General features: G+C 34.1%; 1 protein-coding gene across 1 annotated transcript in view; it reads left to right on the top strand.

Moving 5' to 3' along the window:
• Positions 1–19,752, top strand: part of LOC126889873 (regucalcin-like) — an 89,911-nt gene extending 70,159 nt beyond the window's left edge. The window contains exon 6 of the mRNA XM_050658557.1: positions 19,409–19,752. Within this exon, the coding sequence (XP_050514514.1) occupies positions 19,409–19,645 (237 nt within the window). The 3' untranslated portion in view covers positions 19,646–19,752. The remainder of the gene's footprint in view (positions 1–19,408) is intronic.
• Positions 19,753–25,166: the final 5,414 nt, after the last annotated feature.

Here is a 25,166-nt window from a genome sequence, read left to right as displayed (position 1 = left end):
GAATTACGAGCTATTTATGAGCTCCTGAGATTATATAGTTTCGATTTTTGAGCTCATCCCCTTCACCCCCAAACAACCCTTTAATTGATTTAACTTAAGAGAAAAATGCTGTTAAAATATATCGTATTGCGGATATAATTTCTATAGCTTATATACTCTAAGAATAAACTATTAAATCACGTGCCTTTTGATTATTGAGCTACAACCCCTTCACAAGAAAACCACCCTATCTTCCCGGTTTAAGAGAAAGTTGTACTTAAAATGTATTAAATTAATTATTTGGCGACTACATATCATTTAGTAATTTATAAGCTCCCAGATTACGCGCATTTAGATTAGTAACTTGCAATTTATTTTGTATAGTGCAGTCACTGAAGGTAAAAATAAACGATTACCTTCAATTTCGGTGAACCTTCATCGATTTTCACGAAAATTGGTCAGTGGTTAGAGGATACCTCATGAAACAAAGGTGAGATGGTACCACCTTGCGCCCTTACCCTGAGGGTGGATACCGCCCCTTCTCGGGGGTGAAAATTATTTTATAAAAAATAACTGCACAAATCTATAAAAGAACAAATTATAAGCAAAATTTATTATATAAAGTTATTAAAATAAGTCAATGCTATTTTAAGTTATTAAAGATCAAAAATTTTAATTATTCGTGAAAAAAATGCATGTTTTGAAACGGTTTTTCGTAAATCACTGAAAAATTGTAAGTTTTTACAAAAAAGTTAATAGTAGTTTAATTCTTATAGCTTATATTAAGAATATACTCTTAAATCACGCGCCTTTCGATTATTGAGCTACAACCCCTTCGCAAGAAAACCATCCCATATTCCCGGCTTAAGAGAGAGTTGTATTTAAAATAATTTAAAATAATTATATGGCGACTAGATATCGTTTAATAATATATGAACTCGCAAAATATACGCATCTCAATTATTGAATTGCCATTTTCTTTCTATAGTGCAGTCACTGAAGGTAAAAATCAACTATGACCTTCGATTTCGGTAAATCTCCATTCATTTTCACGAAAATTGGTGAGCGGATAGAGGATACGCCAAGAAAGAAAATTACAAATAACAACTTAGCCGGGGGTATATGTCACCCCTTCTCGGGGTGAAAATTACTTTATTAAAAATAACCCCACAAATCAAAAGAGGGACAAATTCTAAGCAAAATTTTCTAAGCAAAATAATTTACACCCCCCGAGAAGGGGCGGTATCCACCCTCAGGGTAAAGGGTACCATGTCACCTTTGTTTCTTGACGTATTCACGTCTTGACGTATAAGGGTTGTTTGGGGGTGAAGGGGATGAGCTCAAAAATCGAAACTATATAATTTCAAGAGCTCATAAATAGCTCGTAATTCTGCCGTAAAAACCGATTCAATATTCCTATTTTTAAGTAGTGGGGGGGCTGACTCAGCCCCCCACTACTAAAGTATTAAATTCCTGCTCAGTGGTGGAACGAGCCCAAAATTTTTAGTGTGCGGAATATGAAAGCTCGTAAATAGCTCATAAATCAAGGCTATTTGTTTTTTGATTTTTGCAAGTGGGGGGGGGGCAGCTCAACACGGGTCGAAAAATATGCATTTAATAAAAAACTGTAGTTACCAAAATTGTATCTTTTAGAAACAGAAACCAAATCCTTTTCTTATAATTGGACCGCGTTATGTAATAACGGATTAACCTCCAAAAGTCCAAAATCGAGATAATAGTGCCATCTTGCAGCTACGGTGCAAATCTATGTATAAAAATATGATTTTTGTAAAAAAATTTAACAAAAAAGCTATTTTTAAATGCTTGTATTAAGCGACATTTTTTATTTTATTAAAAAAATCTCACACTAGGATTTGTAATAACGAACTAAACGCCAATAATGGTACATAATCCATTGTCATAAACAAAAATCCGCATCTTTGTATGTGTCATAACGAATCAAGCGCCACGAATAGTCGGTTAATTCTTTATTACAAAACATAGCATATTTACTAACGTTTAAGATATCGAATTAAAAGACATCCTTTGTCATGTAGCATCAGATTAAACGCCAAATATGTCTCTTAATCCGGTATTCGGATCTTAACTCATGCATATCTTAAAAAATCATTAACGAATCATTAATAAGCGACATTTGATCGAATAACTTTTAAAATATAAATTATTTTTAAAAAATTTTAAACACATGTAAAAGTCTATTTACATTTGCATTAATATATTAAATATGAAACATGTCAGTACTATATTTTAGAAATAGTACCAAAAACAAATTTAAAATCTTTAAACCGATTTATCTCAAAACTATATTTTGGCGCTCAATCCGCTATTACATAACGCGGTCCAATTTTTCTACGACCAACACAAACCGAGATACGGCATGTTAAGTTAGCTTTTTTCGTCGAATGCATAATTTGAAATGTTCAAAGCCAAATAACGGGGAAACTTTGCATTTTTCGAGGAAAACTTATAGAATTTTTTTAACCATACAATTAGACCTTTCAAAAAAAAGTTTATAGCATAAAAATTGAGCAGCTTGTGATTAAAATAAGGTCGGTACTAACTTTTGCTAAGAAAAAATCAGTGAAAACAATTTCCAAGCTACCCTCTTAACAATAGAAGCACCAGAGCGGTGATTTTGACTGCTTTCTATATTTGACTTTCTGCATTACTTATTCCTAGTTGTTTTAGAAAGTTGATAATTTAGGACTTTTCCTAGATCTACTTGACGATTATAATCCCTCCTTTACAGGTAATTAGTGTAATAATTACTTTTTGAGATGTGCTAATATATACCTAGAAGCACCAGGGCGGTCATTTTGTCTACTTTCTATTTTTGACCCTCTGTATTACTACTTATTCAGAGTTATTGTAGAAATTTAATAATTTAGGACTTATCTACATCTATTTAAGGATTAGATTTACAGGTAGATACTTAGTGTATGTACCTAATTACTTTTTGAATATGTTGATGTCTACCTAGAAAAAATGCGTTCTTACGGAGGAGAAGTACCAGATCAGAGCGATGATCAACAGATAAATTTGCACTTGCGTCGGCAATATGGAACCTATTTACAGAGAATTGTATATTTTGCTATACCTAGAACTAACTAAAGTATATCTATCGACGAACAGCTTTTTCCCACAAAGACAAGATGTCACTTCACTAGTAGGTACATGGCGTATAAACCCTATAAGTTTGGAATCAAATTCTGGCTTACAGCTAATGCCTAGTCCAAATATTTATTGCACGGATTTCCTTACCTACGGAAAGATTTACCAGACAATCAGCTTCTAGGGGAACATGTAATTAGACCTCTAATGGGCCCATTTATGAATAAAGGAAGAAATGTCAGGACACATAAAAATAATTACGAAAGAAGGCTACCAGCAGTATTGGAACAATAAACTGAACAACAAGGGACATTTCTCCTTCAATAAAAAACGAAAAAATGAAATTGTACAAATCAAAAATTTTCGTACACGAAGACTTGAGCTCACCAGGGAAACCAGGTGTATCAGAGAAAATGATCAAAAATCTTCTAGCGCTGAGTTCTCTATACCCAAACAATTTTGAAATAGGCATAGATAAAAAGAAGAAACTTGAAACCATTACCTATTACAACCACACAAAATACGGAGTAGATGTTATGGATCAGATGGCCATAGAGTGTTCAACCAAATCAGCTTCAAGAAGATGGCCTTTGCAGACTTTTTTTAATATCTTAGATATGGTAAGGATAAATGCTTGGATTCTATATAAGGAAGTTACTGGTTGTCAAAAATATCTAGGCAAATTTTCCTACTTCAGTTAGCACTAGAATTGCGACAAGATCATATGACTAAGGGCAGGACAACATCAACGGATAAAAATCAGAGATGCAACACCTCAATCAAATAATAAACGTAGACAGTGACAAAAGCTACAGTATCTCTGACATGTGATGCGGAGCGAGAAGTATGGCATCCTGCGACTCATAATTCAAGAAGAGGTAGATGGCAGAAGAAGCATCGGAAGAAGGCGAATTTCACCGGCTGAAGAACCTGAGAGAATGGTTTGGATGCAGCTCACTATTAACCAAAATAGGAGTTACTGAACCAAAAACTAAAATAGCTATGATGGTAGCCAACATCCGTAGCGGAGATAGCACCTAAAGAAGAAGAGGTAGCAAACAGGGAACTGCAACAAAAATAAAACATGTGAAATTTGTCATATACCTATGTAAAAAATTTGTGTGTAGGTCTTGTACAAGCAAAATTAAAAAAATTTGCTACTACATAAATTGTGCTTAAAAAATTAAATAATTTATTTAAGTTAACGCAACAAAGTGTCAAGAGCACCGACTGATAAGTCTGATGAGCCATTCTTTAAAAATATTCCTCAAAGTTCTTCACTACAGAATCTCCACAAAATGCGATAAGGTTATTGGTTGCTCACAATTTGGATTTCGAAAAGGCCTGGGTACCAGGGAAGCACTAGTTGCAACCCAAGTGCTAGCTCAGAACTGCTACGATCAAAGGCAAAATGTAATGATGTGTTTTATAGATTATGAAAAAGCCTTCGATCGAGTACAACATCATAAACTCGTACATATACTAAAACAACTCGACATAGATCAAAAAGACATTCGTTACATAGAGGCTCTTTACTGGAATCAAACAGCTGTCGTCAAGGTGAATAATGAAACAACGCAAGCTAAAAAATTCTCAGAGGTGTAAAACAGGGATGCATTCTCTCCCTACTACTGTTCAATCTATATTCAGAAAGTATCTTCCAGGAAGCTCTTGAGGAATGCGAAAGCGGCATCAAAGTAAATGGTACCTGGGTCAATAATATACGATATGCGGATGACTCGGTTTTAATAGCAGACAATATAGAATACCTCCAAAACCTTCTTAATAAAATTGGAGAGCATAGCGAGAACATGGGACTTAGCATCAACATAAAAAAGACGAAGTTCCTTATAATCAGCCGTCAATTATGTCAACATCAAAATTCAAGACTAGCATATAACGTCCAAGATGTAGAGCGCGTAAGAAAGTTTAAGTACCTGGGAACCTGGCTATGTGAAGACTGGATGTCGGATATGGAAATTAAATGTGGGATAGAAAGAGCCAGAAGTGCATTCATGAAATTCAGAAATGTCTTTACGAACTCTGACTTTGACCTAAACCTAAGAATAAGATTCACAAAATGCTATATATGGTCGGTGCTCCTATATGGCATGAAAGGATGGACTTTAAAAATAAACACAATGAATAAGCTAGAGGCATTTGAGATGTGGATCTGTCGACGAATCCGTAAAGTTCCCTGGACCGCAAGAATAACAAATGAAGAAATCCTGAGAAGAATTGGTACAGAACGACAACTGATGTGCACAATTAAACAGAGAAAAACGGCATACCTGGGGCACCTAATTAGAAATGAAAGAAAATACCAGTTTCTGCAAACCTTAATTGAAGGAAAGATCGAAGGAAGAAGTGGAGTGGGCAGGAAGAAAATGTCATGGCTCCGTAATGTCAAACAATGGACAGGACTAAAAAACATAGGAGACCTAATACATACTGCAAGGGATAGAGAAAAATGGTCAAACGTGATCGCGAACATCCATTAGTAGATTGCATAAGAAGAAGAAGAAGTTAACTAAATATGTCTTTTATTAGTTGGTATTAATTCAATATAGGCTTTTATTTAAGTAAAAAAGGATACGAAAAGGACTGGTGATAGAAAATTCTAATACCCGTCATCTTGACCGCTCCGGTGCTTCTAGGTATGTAAAAATGTTGGTGCTTCTAGTGTTAATTAAAAATTAATCTTCACCCTTCTCCAATTCTTTTTATGTATATATCAATACGTCCAAGAAGTTTTACCCATTTAAAAGGCTTAATTTTAGGAAAATTTGAGTTTAAAGGTAAATTTAATTTTTGCAATTTAGTATTTTTCACCGTTTTCTTCAAAATATCTCCGAAAATACTGGAGATACGAAAAAAATGATACATTACTAAATTGAACTTTTTTAACAACTAAAATTTCTCTGTTCATAGGTTTTCTTCGTAGTGAACAGTTAGTAAGATATAGCTGTTTATAGCAAGATAAAGATTACTAAATTGTAGCTTTTTTAATACATAACTGAAATTTCCCTGTTCATAGTTTGTCTTTACAGTGAATAGTTAGCAAGATATAGTTGTTTAGAACCTGTATTTACGAGCAAACACCCCCTTATTCGATCCTTTTAAACTCACTCCACTTAAAAACTAAATTGCGGAATTTAATTTACATAGTCTTGTTTTTGTACTTCTTTAATTCTATTTTTTTTCTGTATAGTTTTATTAAATTACTTAATAAGTAATTTAATAGAACTTTAATAGAAGTTATAATATAAATCAACGTGGTGGCAACGTTGCGCTGAGTGTGTGAATAATAATTGTATTTTGCTCCTGCATTAAACCCGTTTTTCGCGAAATGCAGAGTAAATCAATTACAGCAAACGCATAAAGTGTGAAGTTAAGTGAGTAATCTTCGCGCTGAACGAAAAATAATAAACTAAATATTGAAATTGTGCTCCAAATTGGCAAAAATCAAAGGTAAGCGTAACACATAAACAAATAAAACGTCATCGATATTACGATATTCGAAGTGGATTCTTGTTTGATTGGAACGCGGTGTTGCCAAGTCGACAGGGAAGTCCTGTAAGTAGGGAGGAGCGAAATAGTATATACTGCTCAATATAATTTTATCAAAAAAAAAAAAAGTAAGACGCTACACTGAGAAAGGTTAAGTTTCCGCGGAGATAGTCCGAACGAGACCTTTATCGCAGTAAAACGAACCAGTTGTAATGAGTAGAGAAGATAAAAAATACGAAGAGCTATTATTTCGAACAGAAAGTGACGGTACCACGACAGACGAAAACGACAAGAAGAGAAAAGAGGAAGAATTGGAACGGGCTTTTAACAAAAGTCGAAAAATAAGCAGATCTCCCTCCTACAGAAAGGAGAAAATGGAGGAGAATATACAAAAAATTATGGAAATGATGGCAGGAGTAAGTCTAAAAATCGAGGAACAATCAAGAGAACTTAGCGAGATGCGTAGAGAGCAGAAAGAATATAGAGATGAAATAAGAGAGCTACGCCAGGAGAATGTAACATTAAGAGAAGAAAACACGAAACTAAAACAGGCAGTTTATCAAATAAAAGAACGGCTTGAAAGTTTAGAAAATCAAAAAAGGCGGAAAAATATAATTATACAGGGATTGAAAATATATACAAATGGGCCAGATATCCTAAAACATGCAATGAAAAATTTTATGCAGACAGAATTAGAAGTAGATGTACAAATAGAGAAGGCTCTGAAGTTAGGAGAAAAAATTTGTCTGGTTGAGCTTGAAAAGGAAGAAGATAAAAGAAAAATCATGCGAAACAAAACCAAATTGAGAAATCGAGAAGAAGGTCTAGTTTATATCAACGATGACCTATCAAAGAACGACAGAATTGTACAGAAACGTGTCAGACAAAAAGCGCAAGAACTAAGAAAGGAAGGGAGAAAAGTGAAAGTAGGGTATAAGAAAATATATGCCGATCATGAAATATGGCGCTGGGATGGAATGAACCAAACGTTGGTGGTAGAGACCAAAGCAAAAAACTAAGCAATAGCAATGAAAGGAAACAAATGACGACGAAAAATGCAAAGAATAGGATTACGAACTATGGAAATAAAACAAATCAAGACAGCAATAAAAAAGAAAAGCCGAAAAATGGCAAGATACAGTTTGCAACAGAGATAAATAAGACGGAAACGACGAGGCAATGGACAAGGCAATAAGTAAAGATAACAAAAAGAAAACTAAAGTCAACTTGGGTACATGGAATGTAAGAGGCACATACGAAACAGGAAAACTCAAAGAATTAATTAGAGAAATTAAAAGATATAATGTAGAAATAATAGCTTTACAAGAGACAAAACAATTGGAAACAGAAATAGTAGAAATAGAAGACGTGGTATTTTTTAAAAGCGGGGGAGAAACCAGAAGGTTAGGAACAGGTTTTATAATAAAGCGAAAATGGAAGGAAAGAGTAATGGCATTCCAACCAATATCAGATAGACTATGCACAATAAGATTAAAAGGGGACAAACGAAACATAAGTATAATAAATGTACACGCGCCGATTGAAGATGCCACAGAAGAAGAAAAAGATGAATTCTACGAGCAATTGGAAAGAGAATATGATAAATTACCAGGGTTTGACATCAAAATAATAATGGGAGACTGCAACGCCAACGTAGGAAGAGAGAATATATACGAACACATAATAGGGAAATATAGTAAGCATGAGGTGTCGAACGATAATGGCCAAAGAATAATAGGCTTTGCAACAGAAAGGCAAATGGTGATACGAAGCACACAATTACGCCGAAAAGATATATATAAAGGAACGTGGATTTCCCCTGATAAGAAGACAGTAAATCAGATAGACCATATTTTAATAGAGAAGAAGCATGCAAACAATGTAATAAATGTAAAGAGCATGAGAGGAGCGGACTGTAACTCTGACCACTACCTGGTGAGAGCAGAATATAAAATCGAGCATAACATAAAGCGAAACAATAAAACAACAGAAAAAATTGGAAAACAATTTAACATAGGACTACTAAAAGATAACAACACACAGAAGAAGTATGAACAGGGAATAACCAACAGACTAATCAGGGAAAAAGAAACGTCAAGCCCAGACAAACAATGGCAAAATATCAAAGAAGCAATCTTGGACACAAGTAAAGCAATCCTAGCGAAAACCAAAAGAAAACACAAAACAAAAGATTGGTATGATGAAGAATGTCAAGAAGTAGCAGAAGCAATAAGAAAAGTAAGACTCAAAAATCTCACAAATGACGAAGAAAGCACTAGAGAAGAATACAGAGAATTGAGAAAAATCATGAAAAGAAAATGTAGAAGCAAAAAGAGAAAATGCAACGAGAACAAACTGAAAGAAATAGAAGAAAAATTTCAAAAAAAAGAAATAAGATCATTCTACCAGGAAGCAAAAAAAATGGAAAGAGGATATCAAAAAAACAACCCATATATGAGAGATGATAAAGGGATGTTGCTAAATGAGCCTGAAAAAATAATGGAAAACTGGCAAAACTATTTCACAGAACTGCTAAATAAGAGCGAAGTACAAAAGGAAACAAACCATGAAATTGAAGATGATCAGATAGCAATAGAAATAGCCACAGAACAAGAAATAAAGAACGAAATAAAGAGCTTGAAAAATAACAAAAGCCCAGGAATAACAGAAATATCGGCCGAAATGATAAAATCAGAAGGGAAAAGACTACAGAAAGAGATATATGACCTGATAAAAAGAATATGGGAAGTAGAAAAAATGCCAGAAGAGTGGACCATAGCAAGAATATGCCCTATACATAAAAAAGGTGATAGAATGCGATGCGAAAACTACAGAGGCATCGCACTATTAGAAACAGTTTACAAAATCTTGGCACAAAGTATAAGAAAAAGGCTAAGTCATTATTCGGAAAAAATACTGGGGGAATACCAGGCAGGTTTTAGAAACAACAGATCAACGACTGACCAAATATTTGCCTTAAAAGAAATACAGACTACCTGTTACGAACATAAAACAGTACTATATGCTTTGTTCATAGACTTTAAGCAAGCTTACGACACAGTAAATAGACAGCAGATGTACGAACTGATGAAAGAATTGGGGATACCAAGTAAAATTGTCAGGATGATAAAGATGACGATGGAAAACACAACAAACGAAATAGCTTGGAAAGGGTATACATCCAAAAAGTTTGAAACCAAGGAAGGATTACGACAAGGAGACCCACTATCAACAATGGCATTCAATCTAACATTGGAAGGAATAATCAGGGAAAGCAGAATAAACATGCAAGAAACGATATTTAAAAACGGCCATCAATGCATAGCATTTGCAGATGATCTGACGCTATTAGTAACAAGCAAAAAAAAACTACAAAAGTTAATGAAAAACATAATAACAGAAGCCAAAAAATTCGGACTTAAAATAAATGAAGAAAAGACAAAATATATGATAATGGGAGAGATCCAAAAAGAAAAAGAGAATAACATCATAGTACAAATAGATGGAGAAAAAACATACTCGTTTAAAAGAGCCAAAGAAATTATTTACCTGGGAGCCAAAATAGATGAAAATGGTCATGAAGAATGGGAGATAAAGGCAAGAATAGCTAAAGGAAATAAAAAATATGGAGCATTACGCACATTATTGAAATCCAAATACGTATCAAGAAAAACAAAAATAAGAATTTATAAGACTGTTATCAGACCTACAGTAACATACGCAAGCGAAACATGGGTGCTCAAAAAGTCAGAAACAGACTGTTAGAAAGATGGGAGAGAAAAATGCAAAGAGCAATATATGGAGGTGTGAAAATAGAAGGTCAGTGGAGAAGAAGAACCAATAAAGAATTGGAAGAACTGTATCAAGAGCCAACGATTACGACGACGATCAAAGCACAGAGAATACGATACTTGGGGCACATAGAGAGAATGGGAAGTAAACGAATGCCAAAAATGGTACTTTCACGAAGACCAATACAAAAGAGGAGGAAAGGCAGGCCAAGGAAAAGATGGAAGGACAGTGTATATGAAGACTTGAAGAAAAGTAACATTGAGAGATGGAAAGAACTAGCATTGGACAGAAGGAGATGGAGAGAGGTTGTGAAGGAGTGTATAAAAAGACTGAAGTGTATTTAAATAAAATTTATAAGTTATGTAAGTTATATTAAGTTATTTACTATATTATTTATGTAATCAGAAATGTAAACATTTTAGCCCTAGACCTACAAGGCCTGTTGCGCTTAATAAATAAATAATATAAAGCTGCAATGTTTTAAGGGTGGTTTTTAAAAGTTGAAATATTATGATATATTCTAATCCATAAAACAATTACTATTTAACCAATCGAAACCAAATTTTACCCACGTTAAAGTTTACAATGTTTTTATATAATTTTTGACAATAAGAGGTAGTTTGCACCCTTAAAAATAATCAACTCCCTTGAGCATGATATAGAATATGAAGTAGAGGATGAGATGACCCTAATCCCAAATTTTTATGTAAATTGATGCAAGCCGTAATCATTCTTTTAGGATAAATACAACATTGTTTATATATAGCTCCACAAGGGTAGTTTTAAGGGTTGACATAATATTATGATATTATATCCTAAAGCAAAAAACAAATATTATGTAACTAATAAAAACCAAATGTTGATCATATTAAAGTTTAAAATGTTATTTTATATTTTTTAAAATGAGGGGTAGATTTCACCCTTAAAAACCAAAATCGTACAACGGCTCAATATCGAAAATGAACTAGAGAGTGAAATGAGCCTAATTAGTATGGTATAACTAAACCCAAACCCAGACATCCAAAGTGAAAGTTATCCTCCCAAACCAAATTGTTCTATATGGTCCACATAATGTTCAGAAAAAAGTCACACCATTTTGAGCGTCGGGTTTGGGAGGGAGAGGGGAGAGAAATCGTTTAATTCGTAGTTTTTTGGGATTTTCGTCAATATTTCTAAAACTATGAAGTTTAGCATGAACAACCTTCTATACAAAAATATTCTACATAAAATTTGAAATAAAAAAGGCCCTACGCATAGACCTTCTAAAATGAACGGTTCCAAAGTTACGGAGATTATATATTATAATTCGTCCAGAAAAAGACCTAACTCAGACATTTAAAGTAAAAGTTTTCCTCCAACACAAAATTGTTCCATATGGTCCACATATTGTTCAGCAAAAAGTTACACCAATTTGAGCGTCCGGTTTGGGGGGGGGGGGGAGAGATGGGGTTGAAGTCGGTAAATTAGTAGTTGTTTTACGTTTTTCGTCAATATTTCTAAAACTATTATGCTTTAGCGTAAATTATGTTCTATACTCAAATTTTCTATATAAAATTTAAAACAAAAAAGTCCAATACATAATTGTTATAAAATCAACGGTTCCAGAGTTACGGTGGGTGAAAAGTGGAGGTTTTCGATACTTTTTATATTTTTTGGGCAATTTATAGTATTATTGCTGATGAACGATATTTTTTTGTAAATAAAATTTGCTATTTCAGTGACCGATGGTATGTTAGTGATAAGTCCTTGAAGAAATTTTAACCTCAGGACCCAAAATCATCATCAATTGTCCAAATAATATAAAAAGTATCGAAAACCTCCACTTTTCACCCTCCGTAACTCTCTGGAACCGTTGATTTTATAACATTTATGTATAGGAGCTTTTTTGTTTTAAATTTTATGTAGAATATTTTTGTATAGAACATTGTTTACGCCAAAGCATAGTTTTAGAACTATTAACGAAAAATTTTAAAAAACTACTAATTTACCGACTTCTCTCTCATCTCCCCTCCAAACCGGACGCTCAAATCTATGTAACTTTTTACTGAACATTATACAAGAATATAAAACCGCTAAACGCCGTAAAAATGAGTGGCGCATACAATATTCCAGCTACAAAAGATCTGATATGAATATTACCTGGCGCGAAAATGTATTTTCATTTTGATGCAAAACAAAATTCTAGTTTTATTTTAAAATATTTCTCCATAATATTTGCTAAATTTGAAGTAAAACGCTCCACAAAAGAGTAACTTTGATACAGTTTAAATTTTGAAAATCTTTTGTGGCACGTTTACTTCAAATTTAGCAAATATTATGGAGAAATCTTTTAAAATAAAACTAGAATTTTGTTTTGCATCAAAATGAAAATACATTTTCGCGTTACGTAATATTCATATCAGATCTTTTGTATGGGCCATTCCACGAACATACGCCTGTTTTGGATTACTTCGACAACGAATATTTTACTGTGCAAAATAAGAAGAACAAAAGTAAATTGCAAATTACATTGTTGTTTATTAGAATAATTATTAGCGCCATTTACTTTCGTACTTCCTATGTTACACAGGAAAATATTTGTTGTCGAAATAATCCAAAACAGACGTATGTTCGTGGAATGGCCTATAGCTGGAATATTGTATGCGCCACTCATTTTTACGGCGTTTAGCGGTTTTATATTCTTGTATCAGGAGTTTTTCAAAGTTATTTATAAATTAAAATCCATAAACAAAAATTTCCTGTAGCTGGCTGTGTACCATTAATTACAAAAATTTAAGAAAAAGATCTTCTGTGTAAAAGGTATATTTATTTAAAACCCCAATAAAGGTCTACATCAGGCGCGGACTGGGCCGCCGGCCCACCGGCCCGCGGGCCGGTGCGCCTTTTGCCTTGGTTAGTATCTATCCATTAAAAAAATTAAACGCTGAAAAAAATTTTTTTTTAACCTTTACACAAAAATGATGCAGCTATCATTCCCCTAAGAAATGTTTTTACTTGCTTCTGATTTCGCCGTTTGGTACCGAAGACGCACCATAAACCTACATAAGAAAGCCAGTGGGTACAACAAAATACTAGATATCAGATAATCAAATAGCTTAGATACGATATGCGGCGCCCTCGAAGACCATTTTTACTATTCGGGCGCCTTGCGTAGGTTTAATATCCGCTGTTTCTATTGTAATAAATAGCTTAGATGCGGCGCCCTCGAAGACTATGTTTGTGATTCGGGCGCCTTTCGTGGGTATCAATTTCCGCTGTTTTTATTAGAAAAATAGCTTAGATGCAACGAGCGGCGCCCTCTAAGACCATTTTTACGATTGGTGCACCTTTCGTGGGTATCAATTTCCACTGTTTATTAAATAACGGATATTTATACCAATGGAAGGCGCCCAAATCAAAAAATGTTCTTCGAGGGCGCTGCGCGTCGCATCTAAGCTATTTGATTATCTGATACAAGGAGTGCTGCATCCCACACTTGGACTAAAATATACAGGTGTGGTTTTCAGTGCTCCAAAACTACATTATACATGCAGGACTGTTGTGTCCCAAACTCCTAAATAATGAAGCCAATGGGTACAATAAAATACAACTTGTATCAGGTATCAGATAATGAAATAGCTTAGATGCGACGCGCAGTGCCCTCAAAGACCATTTTACGATTCAGGCGTCTTTCGTAGGGTCAATATCCGCTGTTTCTAAATATTATACTAAGTAGCTTAGATGCGACACGCGACGCCCTCGAAGACTATTTTTATGATTCGGGCGCCTTTCGTGGGTATCAATTTCCGTTGTTTTTATTATAAAAAATAGCTTAGATGCAACGAGCGGCGCCTTAGAAGACCATTTTTACGATGGGGCACCTTTCGATGGTATCAATTTCCGCTGTTTATCAAATAACGGATATTTATACGCGAAAGTACTTGCGAGTGCCTCTGCAACGACGTGAGCGGCCCTCGCCCTTCCCACATTTATTTAAAGGAACTGCGTATTAGACGGTTCTTATCTTTCCAACTTACTTACCCATACGCTGTCTGATTCCTGGTCCTAGGTGTTTTCACCCACCCTTTTCTCATCGCTTGTGGCAGGGTGTCTCTTGAGGCACCGCTTTCCAGGATCAGTTTTTTTACACAGCGGGCACTGTAAGCTGTCGGCACTGTGACCGGATTATTTAAAAGTGAGGGAAAAAGTCGTCTCACTACTGTACTCTCGTGACTGGTGCCCCCTCCTTACCACATCTGCAGTAGGAGTCCTCCCTGTTTTCTCTCTTGCAGTTCGTTTTACAATGCCTGAAGTGCATGCATCTAAAGCACCCCTGGACACGCAGTCCCTCTCGTATCTTGCACGAGTTCCAGTCAATAGGTATATGTTCTCTTTCCAGTGCCTTCTTGGCTGCGATACGTGTCAGTCCAACCGTGACATTTTGTGTTCTTTATTTCCCTTATACAGACAAGTTTGACGTCGTCAGGCTCCCTGCTGCAGGTATACCTCCGAACTTGTCTCAGGATTTCTACCTTGGGACTCCTCCGTCTATATCAAATAGGTACACCTGGACCTGATAGCCCCGGACAACCTCTACTGCGTTTCCCTCCGTGCGGGCCACGATAGTCTTTCTCAGGCGCTCGGTCTATTCTTTTCCTGTCACTTCGAGGATGAGGTCCCCTCTTATGCCTTCTTTAGTGCTTTTAACGCTAATCCCCTTCTTCCTCGTATCTACGCTACCCTTGATTTGCTTGAGCAACTCGGCGTAGGATTTTCTGCCTCCCTTCACGATCACCTACGCTTCCACTCTCCTTTCCCCGAGTTTATACTCCTCCAGCGCGAGGTGGAGGTCCACACCCATAAAGGTGAGTTGCAGGAGCTTCCTGAGGTTGCTACCTCTGTAGCCCCCACTACTCTTAGGTATGCCTCTCTGGTCTCTATGACTTCCCTCAATTTATAAATAATTGCCAGTAGTCTCTCGTCCCCGTCCATTTCCGTCACCCTTGTTTCTACGGGGGACCATGAAAATAGTATGACGGTTTCCTTAGTTCTCGTGTGTTTGCACCTCCTGCACATATTCCCAGTTCATGTTTTTCACTTCTCAGTTCGTGGAACCTTTCTTCCTCACCGAAAAGTCCATGTTCCATGACCACTACTAAGTCGCCTGCAAGTTTATTCCCTTTTCCCGGTTTAACGACCTTATAGTGATCCTCTTCCAATTCGACTTTATAATGTCCTTTATTTTTTCAAAGCCCCTTTCCCCCGAGTTCAGGACCGTTGCGATCATTTTTATCTGTCCTTCGCTAAGATTTTCGGGGAAGAACTCGTCGAAATCCATCTGTGTGGACACTCGTACAGTCTCCCTAGTCGTTCTTTCCTCACCGATTTCCTACACTATTCTATTTCGTTTCTTAGTGCTGCCGAGAGCGACTTGTCTGAAAGTAACCTCCATGTCTTCGGTGAGTCTCTTAAGGTTTTGTACCTCATTCCTGATCTCGACCTTAATGTTTGTTTGGTCGGACATTAGTTTCACTAAATTATTTGTAACGCTGGTAAGTTTCTCCATTGCTCTTACCAAGGCCGTTATGTCCGAGCTCTCCTCCTTCTCTCTAAGTCTCTAGGTGTTTTTCCCCAAGTGAGGAGCTCCTTTGCAAGGTTGTCTCCTCTGGAAGATCCGTCTTGATCAGGTCGCTACCCCTGACTGGAGATATTCCAACAGATCTTCTTCCGAAGATCATTGTCTCTTCCTTCCTCTTCGCTGAGTACTTTCCCTTTGTTCCCTTTACTACAATGGACACCTTATCATCTCATTCAAAGCTTGTTCCAGCTGCACCATCACTGGTGACTCACTCCATTATCCCTTCGTTTTGTTGTATCTCTTTTTCCTGCATGATTAAATACTTATCCATATAGTTCCTACGAGTAGGGGCAAATTATACTGTCTGGCGAGGCAGTGCGCCCTTGCCAACGCTAAGGCTTGAATTACAAAGGAGTTTCACCAGTTCTCCGAGAGCTCCGTTTGCGACCGTCTGACGTTAGGCCATTCACCACTTAGGCACGGATCGCTTGACATCGTGTTTGGTTGCGGATTTTTTATCGGGGTTTACTCTTATGCTATATGGAATTAAGTAAATAATTTGAAAAAATTCAAAAGACGACTTCTATCGAATACAAATCATCATGATTTTTGTTAAATGTTTTTGAACCAATAGATTATTTTGTATTAGCAAGTGAAAATTACTCACACTTTTCGAAAATTGTTTTGGAGTCTTCAGAGAGTATCAAAGAGTGTAGCAGAGTAAAACGGATACTGGGAAACTGAAGCTATATTTTTGTGGAATCTTAATATAATTTACTATTCTCAATAAAAATAGTGAATTATTTTATGGATTTAAATTAAAATTAGTAATATTTATTTACTTTACACTTTTAGGATTTCAAAAAAGTTTGATGTCAAAGCTTAAGAGGGAGGTCTGGCGCCATTGTTTAGATATTAGGTTGGCGCCTTTTTAGAATTTGGGCTGGCGCCCTTTTTATAATTTGGGTTGGCGCCTTTTTTATGAGCCAGTCCGGCCCTGGTCTACATTAAAAAAAACAGAACGTTTTCCCTCTAAAGAGAGCATTATCAGTGTTCTAAGCAAGCTCTACATGCTAAGCCACCAAAAATACATGGGTTAAAACCCTTAAAATGCCGACCAAAATTCTTACATTGGCGTATTATATATTAAACCCTGGCGATGGGTGAAATTTACACAAGATATACCCCAAAGCATCATATGAGGTTGGCTTTTACCTTTCTCTTTGTGAAGACAGAGAAATCAACTCAACCACCCACATGCACGTGGTATAGTCATATGATGCTTTGAGGTATATCTTGTTTAAATTTCACCCATCGCCATATAGAATACGCCAATGTAAGAGATTTGGTCGGCATTTTAAGGGTTTTAACCCAAGTGTTTTTGGTGGCTTAGCATGTAGAGCTTGCTTAGAACACTGATGATGCTCTCTTTAGAGCGAAAACGTTCTGTTTTTTAACGTAGCCCCTTATTGGGGTCTTAAATAAATATACCTTTTACACAGAAGATTTTTTTTCAATAATTACAAATTAAATGTATGAAGTTGAATGCAATGTTCCTATATTACACGTTAAGCTTTATAAATGGTCACCTTTGTTGTATTATCTCCCAAATGATCTAGTGTCCATCGAATGTACACTAGATTTTTTCTATTCGAAATAGATTGAAAAAAAATATATTGAGATGTCCGGTAAATGAAGTCGGATTGCCCGTTGCCAAATCAAATTTGGCGTCGTCACCACTACAACTACATAAACCATTTCGGGAATAATCGTTAATTGGATTATACTTTTGTAGCTTAATAAGTTCTAAACGACTTAACCGATTTTGATCAGTAAACATGAGTTTAAAACGTATTGACCAGTAGTATCTGATGCATCTAAGGTCAAGTATGATAACTGAAGCTATTACAGGAATTATTGAGCTTGAGAAACCGTTTTTCCCATAAGAAATAGATTTGATCATACTTATGAAGCCTATAGAGGTATAACCGTTAGATCCGTCTAGAGTCCTTCTACAAACGCTCAGTTATTGGCGCAAGTCGTAGGATGAAATTTTGAGTAATTGTCGAAAAACCAAAATTTTCAAAGTTTAGTTTTTCAGTTTTTCGGCTATACTGAGCCGTGTGTATGTCTGAACCTGACGGCTTAAACAACATTTGAAAGCTTAACTCAACGCTATTGATTTGGTGTATTTACTGTTCTCCTGTCTCTTCTTGAACCGAAGATCTATACTCCCAAAAAATATGCCGTTTTGTACCTACCAAGACCTATAGCTGGCTTATGGGTGGTCAAAAGTCACAAACTACACCGGTTCTCAATCGGCCCTGACCCCTCTTCAAACACAGAAAAAAAATTCAAATGGGTTTAGCTTTTCCACACGCATACATACATATATATCCACAAACATTTTCCCTTTTTTAAATAAAAATTGAGTCATATTTCTGAGCTCGGTAATTTTGTGAATGGTATAACCGATTTTCAAAATTAAACATGCGTTGGAAAGTTAATGATCAATAATATCAGAAGCCGTAAAGGCCGGACTTTAAGGACGAGAACGAAAAAGATCCTAAATAGGAAGGGCCGTAAAATCCACACCCTTGGAGAAAAATGGATGGTTGCCATATGAATGGGTGAGTCTTTTCCTGAGCTTTAAGATGGGAGTTGACCCAATTTTCAATTCAGTCAGATTTAGAAAATCGAAAATTTCGTCTATATATAGTTTGGCATGTAGGGGGGTTTGGGTGTGCGCCACTGGCGAGAACTGCCGTGCTCTGGTAATAGACCATATAGAACAATTTAATGTTGGAGGAGAACTTTTACTTTGGATGTCTGGGTGAGGCGTTTTTTTGGACCAATTACATTATACTACCTCCGTAACTTCGACGCCGTTCATTTTAGAAGGATTATGCATGGGACCTTTTTTATTTAAAATTTAATTTGGAACATTTTTGTATAGAAGGTGGTTCATGCTAAACCGCATAGTTTTAGAAATATTGACGAAAAACGTGAAAAACTACGAATTTACCGATTTCTCCCTCCTCTCCCTTTTTTCTGAACATTATGTGGACCATATAGAACAATTTGGTGTTGGAGGATAACTTTCACTTTGGATGTCTGGGTTATGCCATTATTTGGATCAATTTTATCATACTTAATCCCAAATTTTTGTACAAATCGATACTGGACGAAAGAATTGCTAGGTTGTGCCATTTTTTCAGTTTTATTTCCTGGATTATATCAAATAATAAGAATATAATAATATATAATTCCGTAAATAAATATGTAAAAAAATATTTGTCCTTTTACGAGTCGCATTTTTTTTGCCATCAGTTTTCTCATCCTAGTGTTCCCCTTCCACGAAGGAGGAATGTATTAAATTACATTTTCCCAAAATAAAGAAACATGAAATTCATTATTAAATGCAATATCCCATTTTAGGTACTCCAGGTCAATCCCGTAACAGGAGAAATAATCCGTAAAATAAAGATGCCCGCCACATACATTACGTCGGTTATATGGGGTGGAAATAACTTCGAAACCTTGTTCGTGTCGACATCCCGTCTTAGACTTAACAAAGAGCAATTAAAGGAAGAACCGGATGCTGGCAGTATATTTGCAGTTAAGGGTTTAGGAGTAAAAGGTCTTAAGTTAAATATGGCTAAAATTAAAAAATAATATGGCAGCTTTAAAGTTGTTTTTTAATTTACTAATTTATAATAATATTTATTTAAAAGTTAGTAATTTATACTTTTCGTTTAGAAATATACATATTTATTTTTTCACTTGTATTTTTATTAAAAAATCTGAATAGATCAACTTGTACAATTAAGGCGTTTATCTAGATATGCGAAATTTTTAAAATAATCTCAGAATAGGTGGACTGTATTAAAGGGTATGGTTCAACGGAATTGAGAGAGATGATCATGTGATACAAAGAATATCTAATTAAGGTGGTATGGTTTATAAAAGAACTATAGTAGTAAAGGGGGAAATATTATTAAATTTTTTGAATTTTTATTTTTTTGTAATATCAAGAGGAGGTACAGCTGGTTCCTAAAAAACTGATATGAGTCTTAGTAAGATTTGATCATTTTGAGCAGTGTATTTGATTGGTTTGACATGATAATATATTTATTATGACTAGAGACTGGAAAATATGCACTAAAAAATGTCTAAAATATGCATGCAATATGCATTTTAAAACAAGCTGAATATGCACAATTAACATGCAAATATGCATTTATATATGCACTTATTTTTATATGAATAATTTTATGGTTTACGTTAAATACATAAATAAATAAAAAATAATAAAAATAAATAAATAGGTTTGAATTTAAACCAAATTGTATTATTATTTCTTAATATATTTTTTTAACTTCAGGTTTTGTGACAAATAAAACGGCAAAATATTTTATTTTGACCACAAGATAAATAAGAGTACAATAAAATAAATGTACATATTTTTATTGTTACAATATTGATTCATATTTTATAAACTAATATTATAAAAAGAGTACAATAAAACAAATTTACATATTTTTATTGTTACAATAAATAATCATATATTGATTCATATTTTCTAAACTAATATTATGTCTTCTATCTGTTAATATTTGTTTATAGGCAGAAAAAGATCTCTCAACGTCACAAGATGTAATTGGGGCATATTTAAACTTTGCTATTAGAGACGGATCCATATTAATATTTTCATCGAAGTTTCCAAAATTGATTATATTATTTATTGAACGCAATAAAGTGAAACCCTCATTTTTGTTTAAAACGTCATCAAGTTTATCTTTAATTTTTACTCCAATTTCCCCATTCAGATTTGTTATTTTCTGTTTAACCGAATCAACAATAGACATACTATTGTGAAGACATAAATTTTGAGCCTCTAATTTTGTAATTGAACTTTCAATGATATCGAAATTCGATTTTATATACAACAATTGATTTTTAATAGACTTTTCTTTAAAAATATTTTGACAGTTATCAATAGCGGTACAAGTCGGATCAAAACTTGAAATAACGCTTTTGATGTCGTCGTAGTGTTCAGATAAAAATATAGCACTTTTAAGCCAAGTTCCCCATCTGGTTAATACTGGTTCTGGTGGTAAAGGAATATCGGGAAGCATCTCCCTATATACCTGTACACGTAGTGGTGCTTTCAGAAATACTTTTTTTACATTATTTATTAAGGTGTTTACATTGGGAAATTCAATTCTAACTTTCTCTGCAACTCTGTTTAGGCCGTGCGCCAAACATGTACAGTGAATTAAATTAGGGAAAAAGATTTTAAGATTGGATGCAGCTTTCATCATATATGAGGCGGCATCACTAAGCATTAATAATATTTTTTCAAATGGTACTTGATCAGGTAAAAAAAAATTTGTTAGGGATTCGTTAACAAATCTAGCTATTGTAGCATAGTTTGTTTTTTCCAAACATTTTACACTAATTAAGTATGAGTTTTTAAAATCGCCAGAGTCGTTAAGAACTCCAACAATTAGATTCGCAATTTGTCGACCCTTTGTATCCGTTGTTTCGTCGACGGAAATCCAAAGATAATCGGCTTTTAACTGATTTTTAATACTCGTCATCACATCTTTGTAACATGCACTGACATATTTTTTCCGAAGAGTTGAAGAACTTGGTATTTGAGCTGGTTTATCTTTAATCTTGCAATAAGTTTTTAAAAAGTTTTGACACGATTTATGTTCTAACTTGTGCAGAGGGATATTGCAGTTCAAAAAAAAATGGCATAAATCCTTTGCAAAGGTTTCTTGCCCAACTGACGTATTCTGAATCTGCAAACTGTTCTGTAGAATCTGCTGGCGAGGTTTATTATCATTTTTTGATAGCTTAGTTTGGTGAAGTGAAGTTTTTATGTGTTGAACTACTTGGAATTTCTTTTGACATGGAATCTGGAATATAATGATAATGATGTTTTAGATGTTTTCGTAAATAGATACCTACATTAAAATGATCAAACTTTTTAAACCTCCCCCAATTTTTTTTTATTTCTCAAAGTGAAATTGAAATCGTCAAACAATAAAGTACAGTCAGTGTACCGTAGTATACAGGGTGGGCCACTCTCAACACCTCGCTCTGTATAAGCCAAACCGTTGCGAACTTTAAAAAACAGTTTTTGAAGAAATGGGACGGTTTGTCATTTTAGAATAGACAGACACATAGATGTGCAAAGAAGTTTGATAAGTTTAAAAATCTATTGAAGTGGAGAACTTACCTTTTTATCACAAATGGTGCAAAACATACTTTCACTGTCGATAACTTTTAGATGATTGTTACTTCCAATCCAACTTCTGAGAAGACTTGATTTTTCCCTTGCTACTTTAGGCATTTTCACAATAATAATAAAATGATTTTTTTACACAGTATAGTCAATAACTTGCAATCACAAAAGTTGAATAATCGGCGATTGATTTAAGACTAACCATTCATAAAATAAAATAATCTATCCTACCCTTAAAACAGTGTTGCCAACTCGACCAATATAGTATTTGCCAAACCTCACAAGAATGATGGAATGATCAGTTCAACAGTAGGTATTCCATTATCAACTAATAAAAAATCCCTATAGCAAGCATAACCCAGTACAGATAAATTATTTGTTTTAAAAAATGCTGAAACATGATCCTGTAGTTAATAGTAATCTCATGGTCCACAGACATAAGTACTAATATAAACATTATTGAAGGCGAAGGGATTTGCTGATGTAGGTGTGTATGTGTGAATGGTTAAACATTTTTTGTTAGGAATCAGATTTGACTCACTGATATCAGTTTCAAGTTCCTGTGAGAGAGTTCCTAAGTTGTTTTAGTAATTGTAAGGCCAACATAAAAATTTGTTCTGAATTAGAAGATTTTCGATTTTTACTAAATAATTTTTATATTATTTAATATGCTAGAAAATATGCTATATGCTAAACAAGAAATAAATAAGCTAAACAACACAAAAATATGCCAAATCTAGCATAAAATAAGCTAAATTGGCAACGCTGCCTTAAAATTTCGTTTTGGTTGGTTTTCCCAGAATAATTCATAGTTGGCCGACACCAGCAGAAAGTACAGGTAATATTTGTAATGTTATTCAAAATATAATCGGTATTTACTTAGGTAATTTGTAAATTCTGAGAAGTCTATAAATCTTAAATATCCGGATAATGATACCTGCAGCTATAAATAACGCCCATTATGTTTATGGGTACAACAACAAAGGAGCTTAACAGCAAAATATTTACTTTCACATTTTATTTTAATGGATGTTGATGTTACTAATATATACCTTATTTTTAAATGGGGTAGAGTAAATTCCCATCAAAATATGCATTTATATGCTCTTAAATCTCCAAATATGCAAGGCATATGCATTTATGAAAAACATGAGAAATATGCAGCATATATATGCATATGCATTTTGCATATAATCCAGTCTTTAATTATGACATACAAATAATAAAACAAACAAACAACTGATTACATAAATATGTTAATTCATAAATTGTCATAATTATCGGCGGGTGCAATTTCCTCACCAAAATAATCTTTTACCTGCGTTTATAAGGGTATGTCATAATCCCACAGGTATTTTCCTCACCAAGACCAAAATGGTTATTTCAGTTATTTCAGGTAGATTTTACTAAAAGGCATTCAATTGAATTATTTATCTACTATTAAATTACAGTAGGTACGTATAATTATAATAATTAATTCATTAATTATAGTATTTTATTTTTATCACAATTGGAATTTTGACAAAAATGGCATGTTTAATAGAAAGTGATCGCGGTAAACCTTACGCGGTATTGGTATTTGAAAATTTTATTTTTTATCAAGTGAAAGTTTTAAAAACTGAAGAAGTGTTCTGGAGAATAAAACAACTTGTAGTGCGAAATTTTTTACTATTGGTGCAATTTTTACAATATCTAGAAGTAGCCGAAAACATAATCATGAACCAGATTGTCAGAAGTTAGATCGAAAAATTGTTTCTAACTATTGTAAACGTAAAGCAGAAGAGAATTGAAAAACCAGCAAAAATTATACGCCAAGCACTTGCAGCTAATTTTTCTGAAACAATTACTACGACTAATGTCAATTACATAAGAAAAATATATAATTATCGACGAAAAATGATGCCTGGTCGACTTCCTTCCAATATTGATGAGGTTCAAGAATTTGTGACGGGGTGTGCTCAAAAAACAACCAAGAGGGAAAATTTTCTCTTTATAAACTGTGTCAAAAGTAGGATAATTGTATTTAGTTGTGAAACAAATATAAGACTTTTAGTCACATTGAATTTTATTATATGGATGGCACATTGCAATTATTCATTATTCATGGGCTAATTAATGGGCATTATATTTCTTTATTATACTGTTTACTGCCAAACAAAAAAACAGAAATTTACAACAATATTTTTTATTTGTTAAAATCAGAAATGTTTAAAGCTCTCAAAATTGAGTTTAATGTTAGTAAAATTTTTGAAGATTTTGAAAAGGAATGCAATCATTGAAATGTGTCCGAACACTAAAATACGTGGTTTTAAATTTCACCTACACTAAGCTTGGTATAGAAATATCTTGGTCTCTTGATTTAATATCAGAATATAAAAATAATTGTGAAAGAGGCAAGTGGCTCAAACATACTTTTGGCCTTACATATAAAACCAGAAGACGTATCAGATGGTTTTGTGTTTGATTTAATGTCATGCAAACCAGGAAATGAAATTTAAGATAGATATTTTGATTATTTAGTTGAAACTTATATAGACGAAAATGGCCATATTCTCCCCATATTTGTGGACAGAGGCAAATTCTTCTGTTATTCGTATTACGAATGCTTGCGAATCTTTTCATTCGCATTTTAATTTATCCTTTTGTAATATGCATCCATCCATATATATATTTTCTTTGAAAAAATTACAGAATTTCAGGTAGATACGTATGTTAAAATTTAAAGTTTGCATATTGAAAAACCTATCAAAGATAAACAAGTTAAACTGAAATTGACAAATGTAGTAAATTTATTAATAAGATATCAGTCTAATCAAATGACTAGAATGGATTTTGTAAAGTGTCTGCCTCATTATGTATTGTAAATATTAAATAATAATTTATACGTCTTGCATACTATCTATATTATAAACTATTAGTGTAATGTAAGGAAATTAATGT

Source organism: Diabrotica virgifera, chromosome 8, assembly GCF_917563875.1.
Source record: "Diabrotica virgifera virgifera chromosome 8, PGI_DIABVI_V3a".
In the NCBI taxonomy this organism is placed as follows: domain Eukaryota; kingdom Metazoa; phylum Arthropoda; class Insecta; order Coleoptera; family Chrysomelidae; genus Diabrotica; species Diabrotica virgifera.
This window is presented reverse-complemented; position numbering and strand designations above follow the sequence as displayed.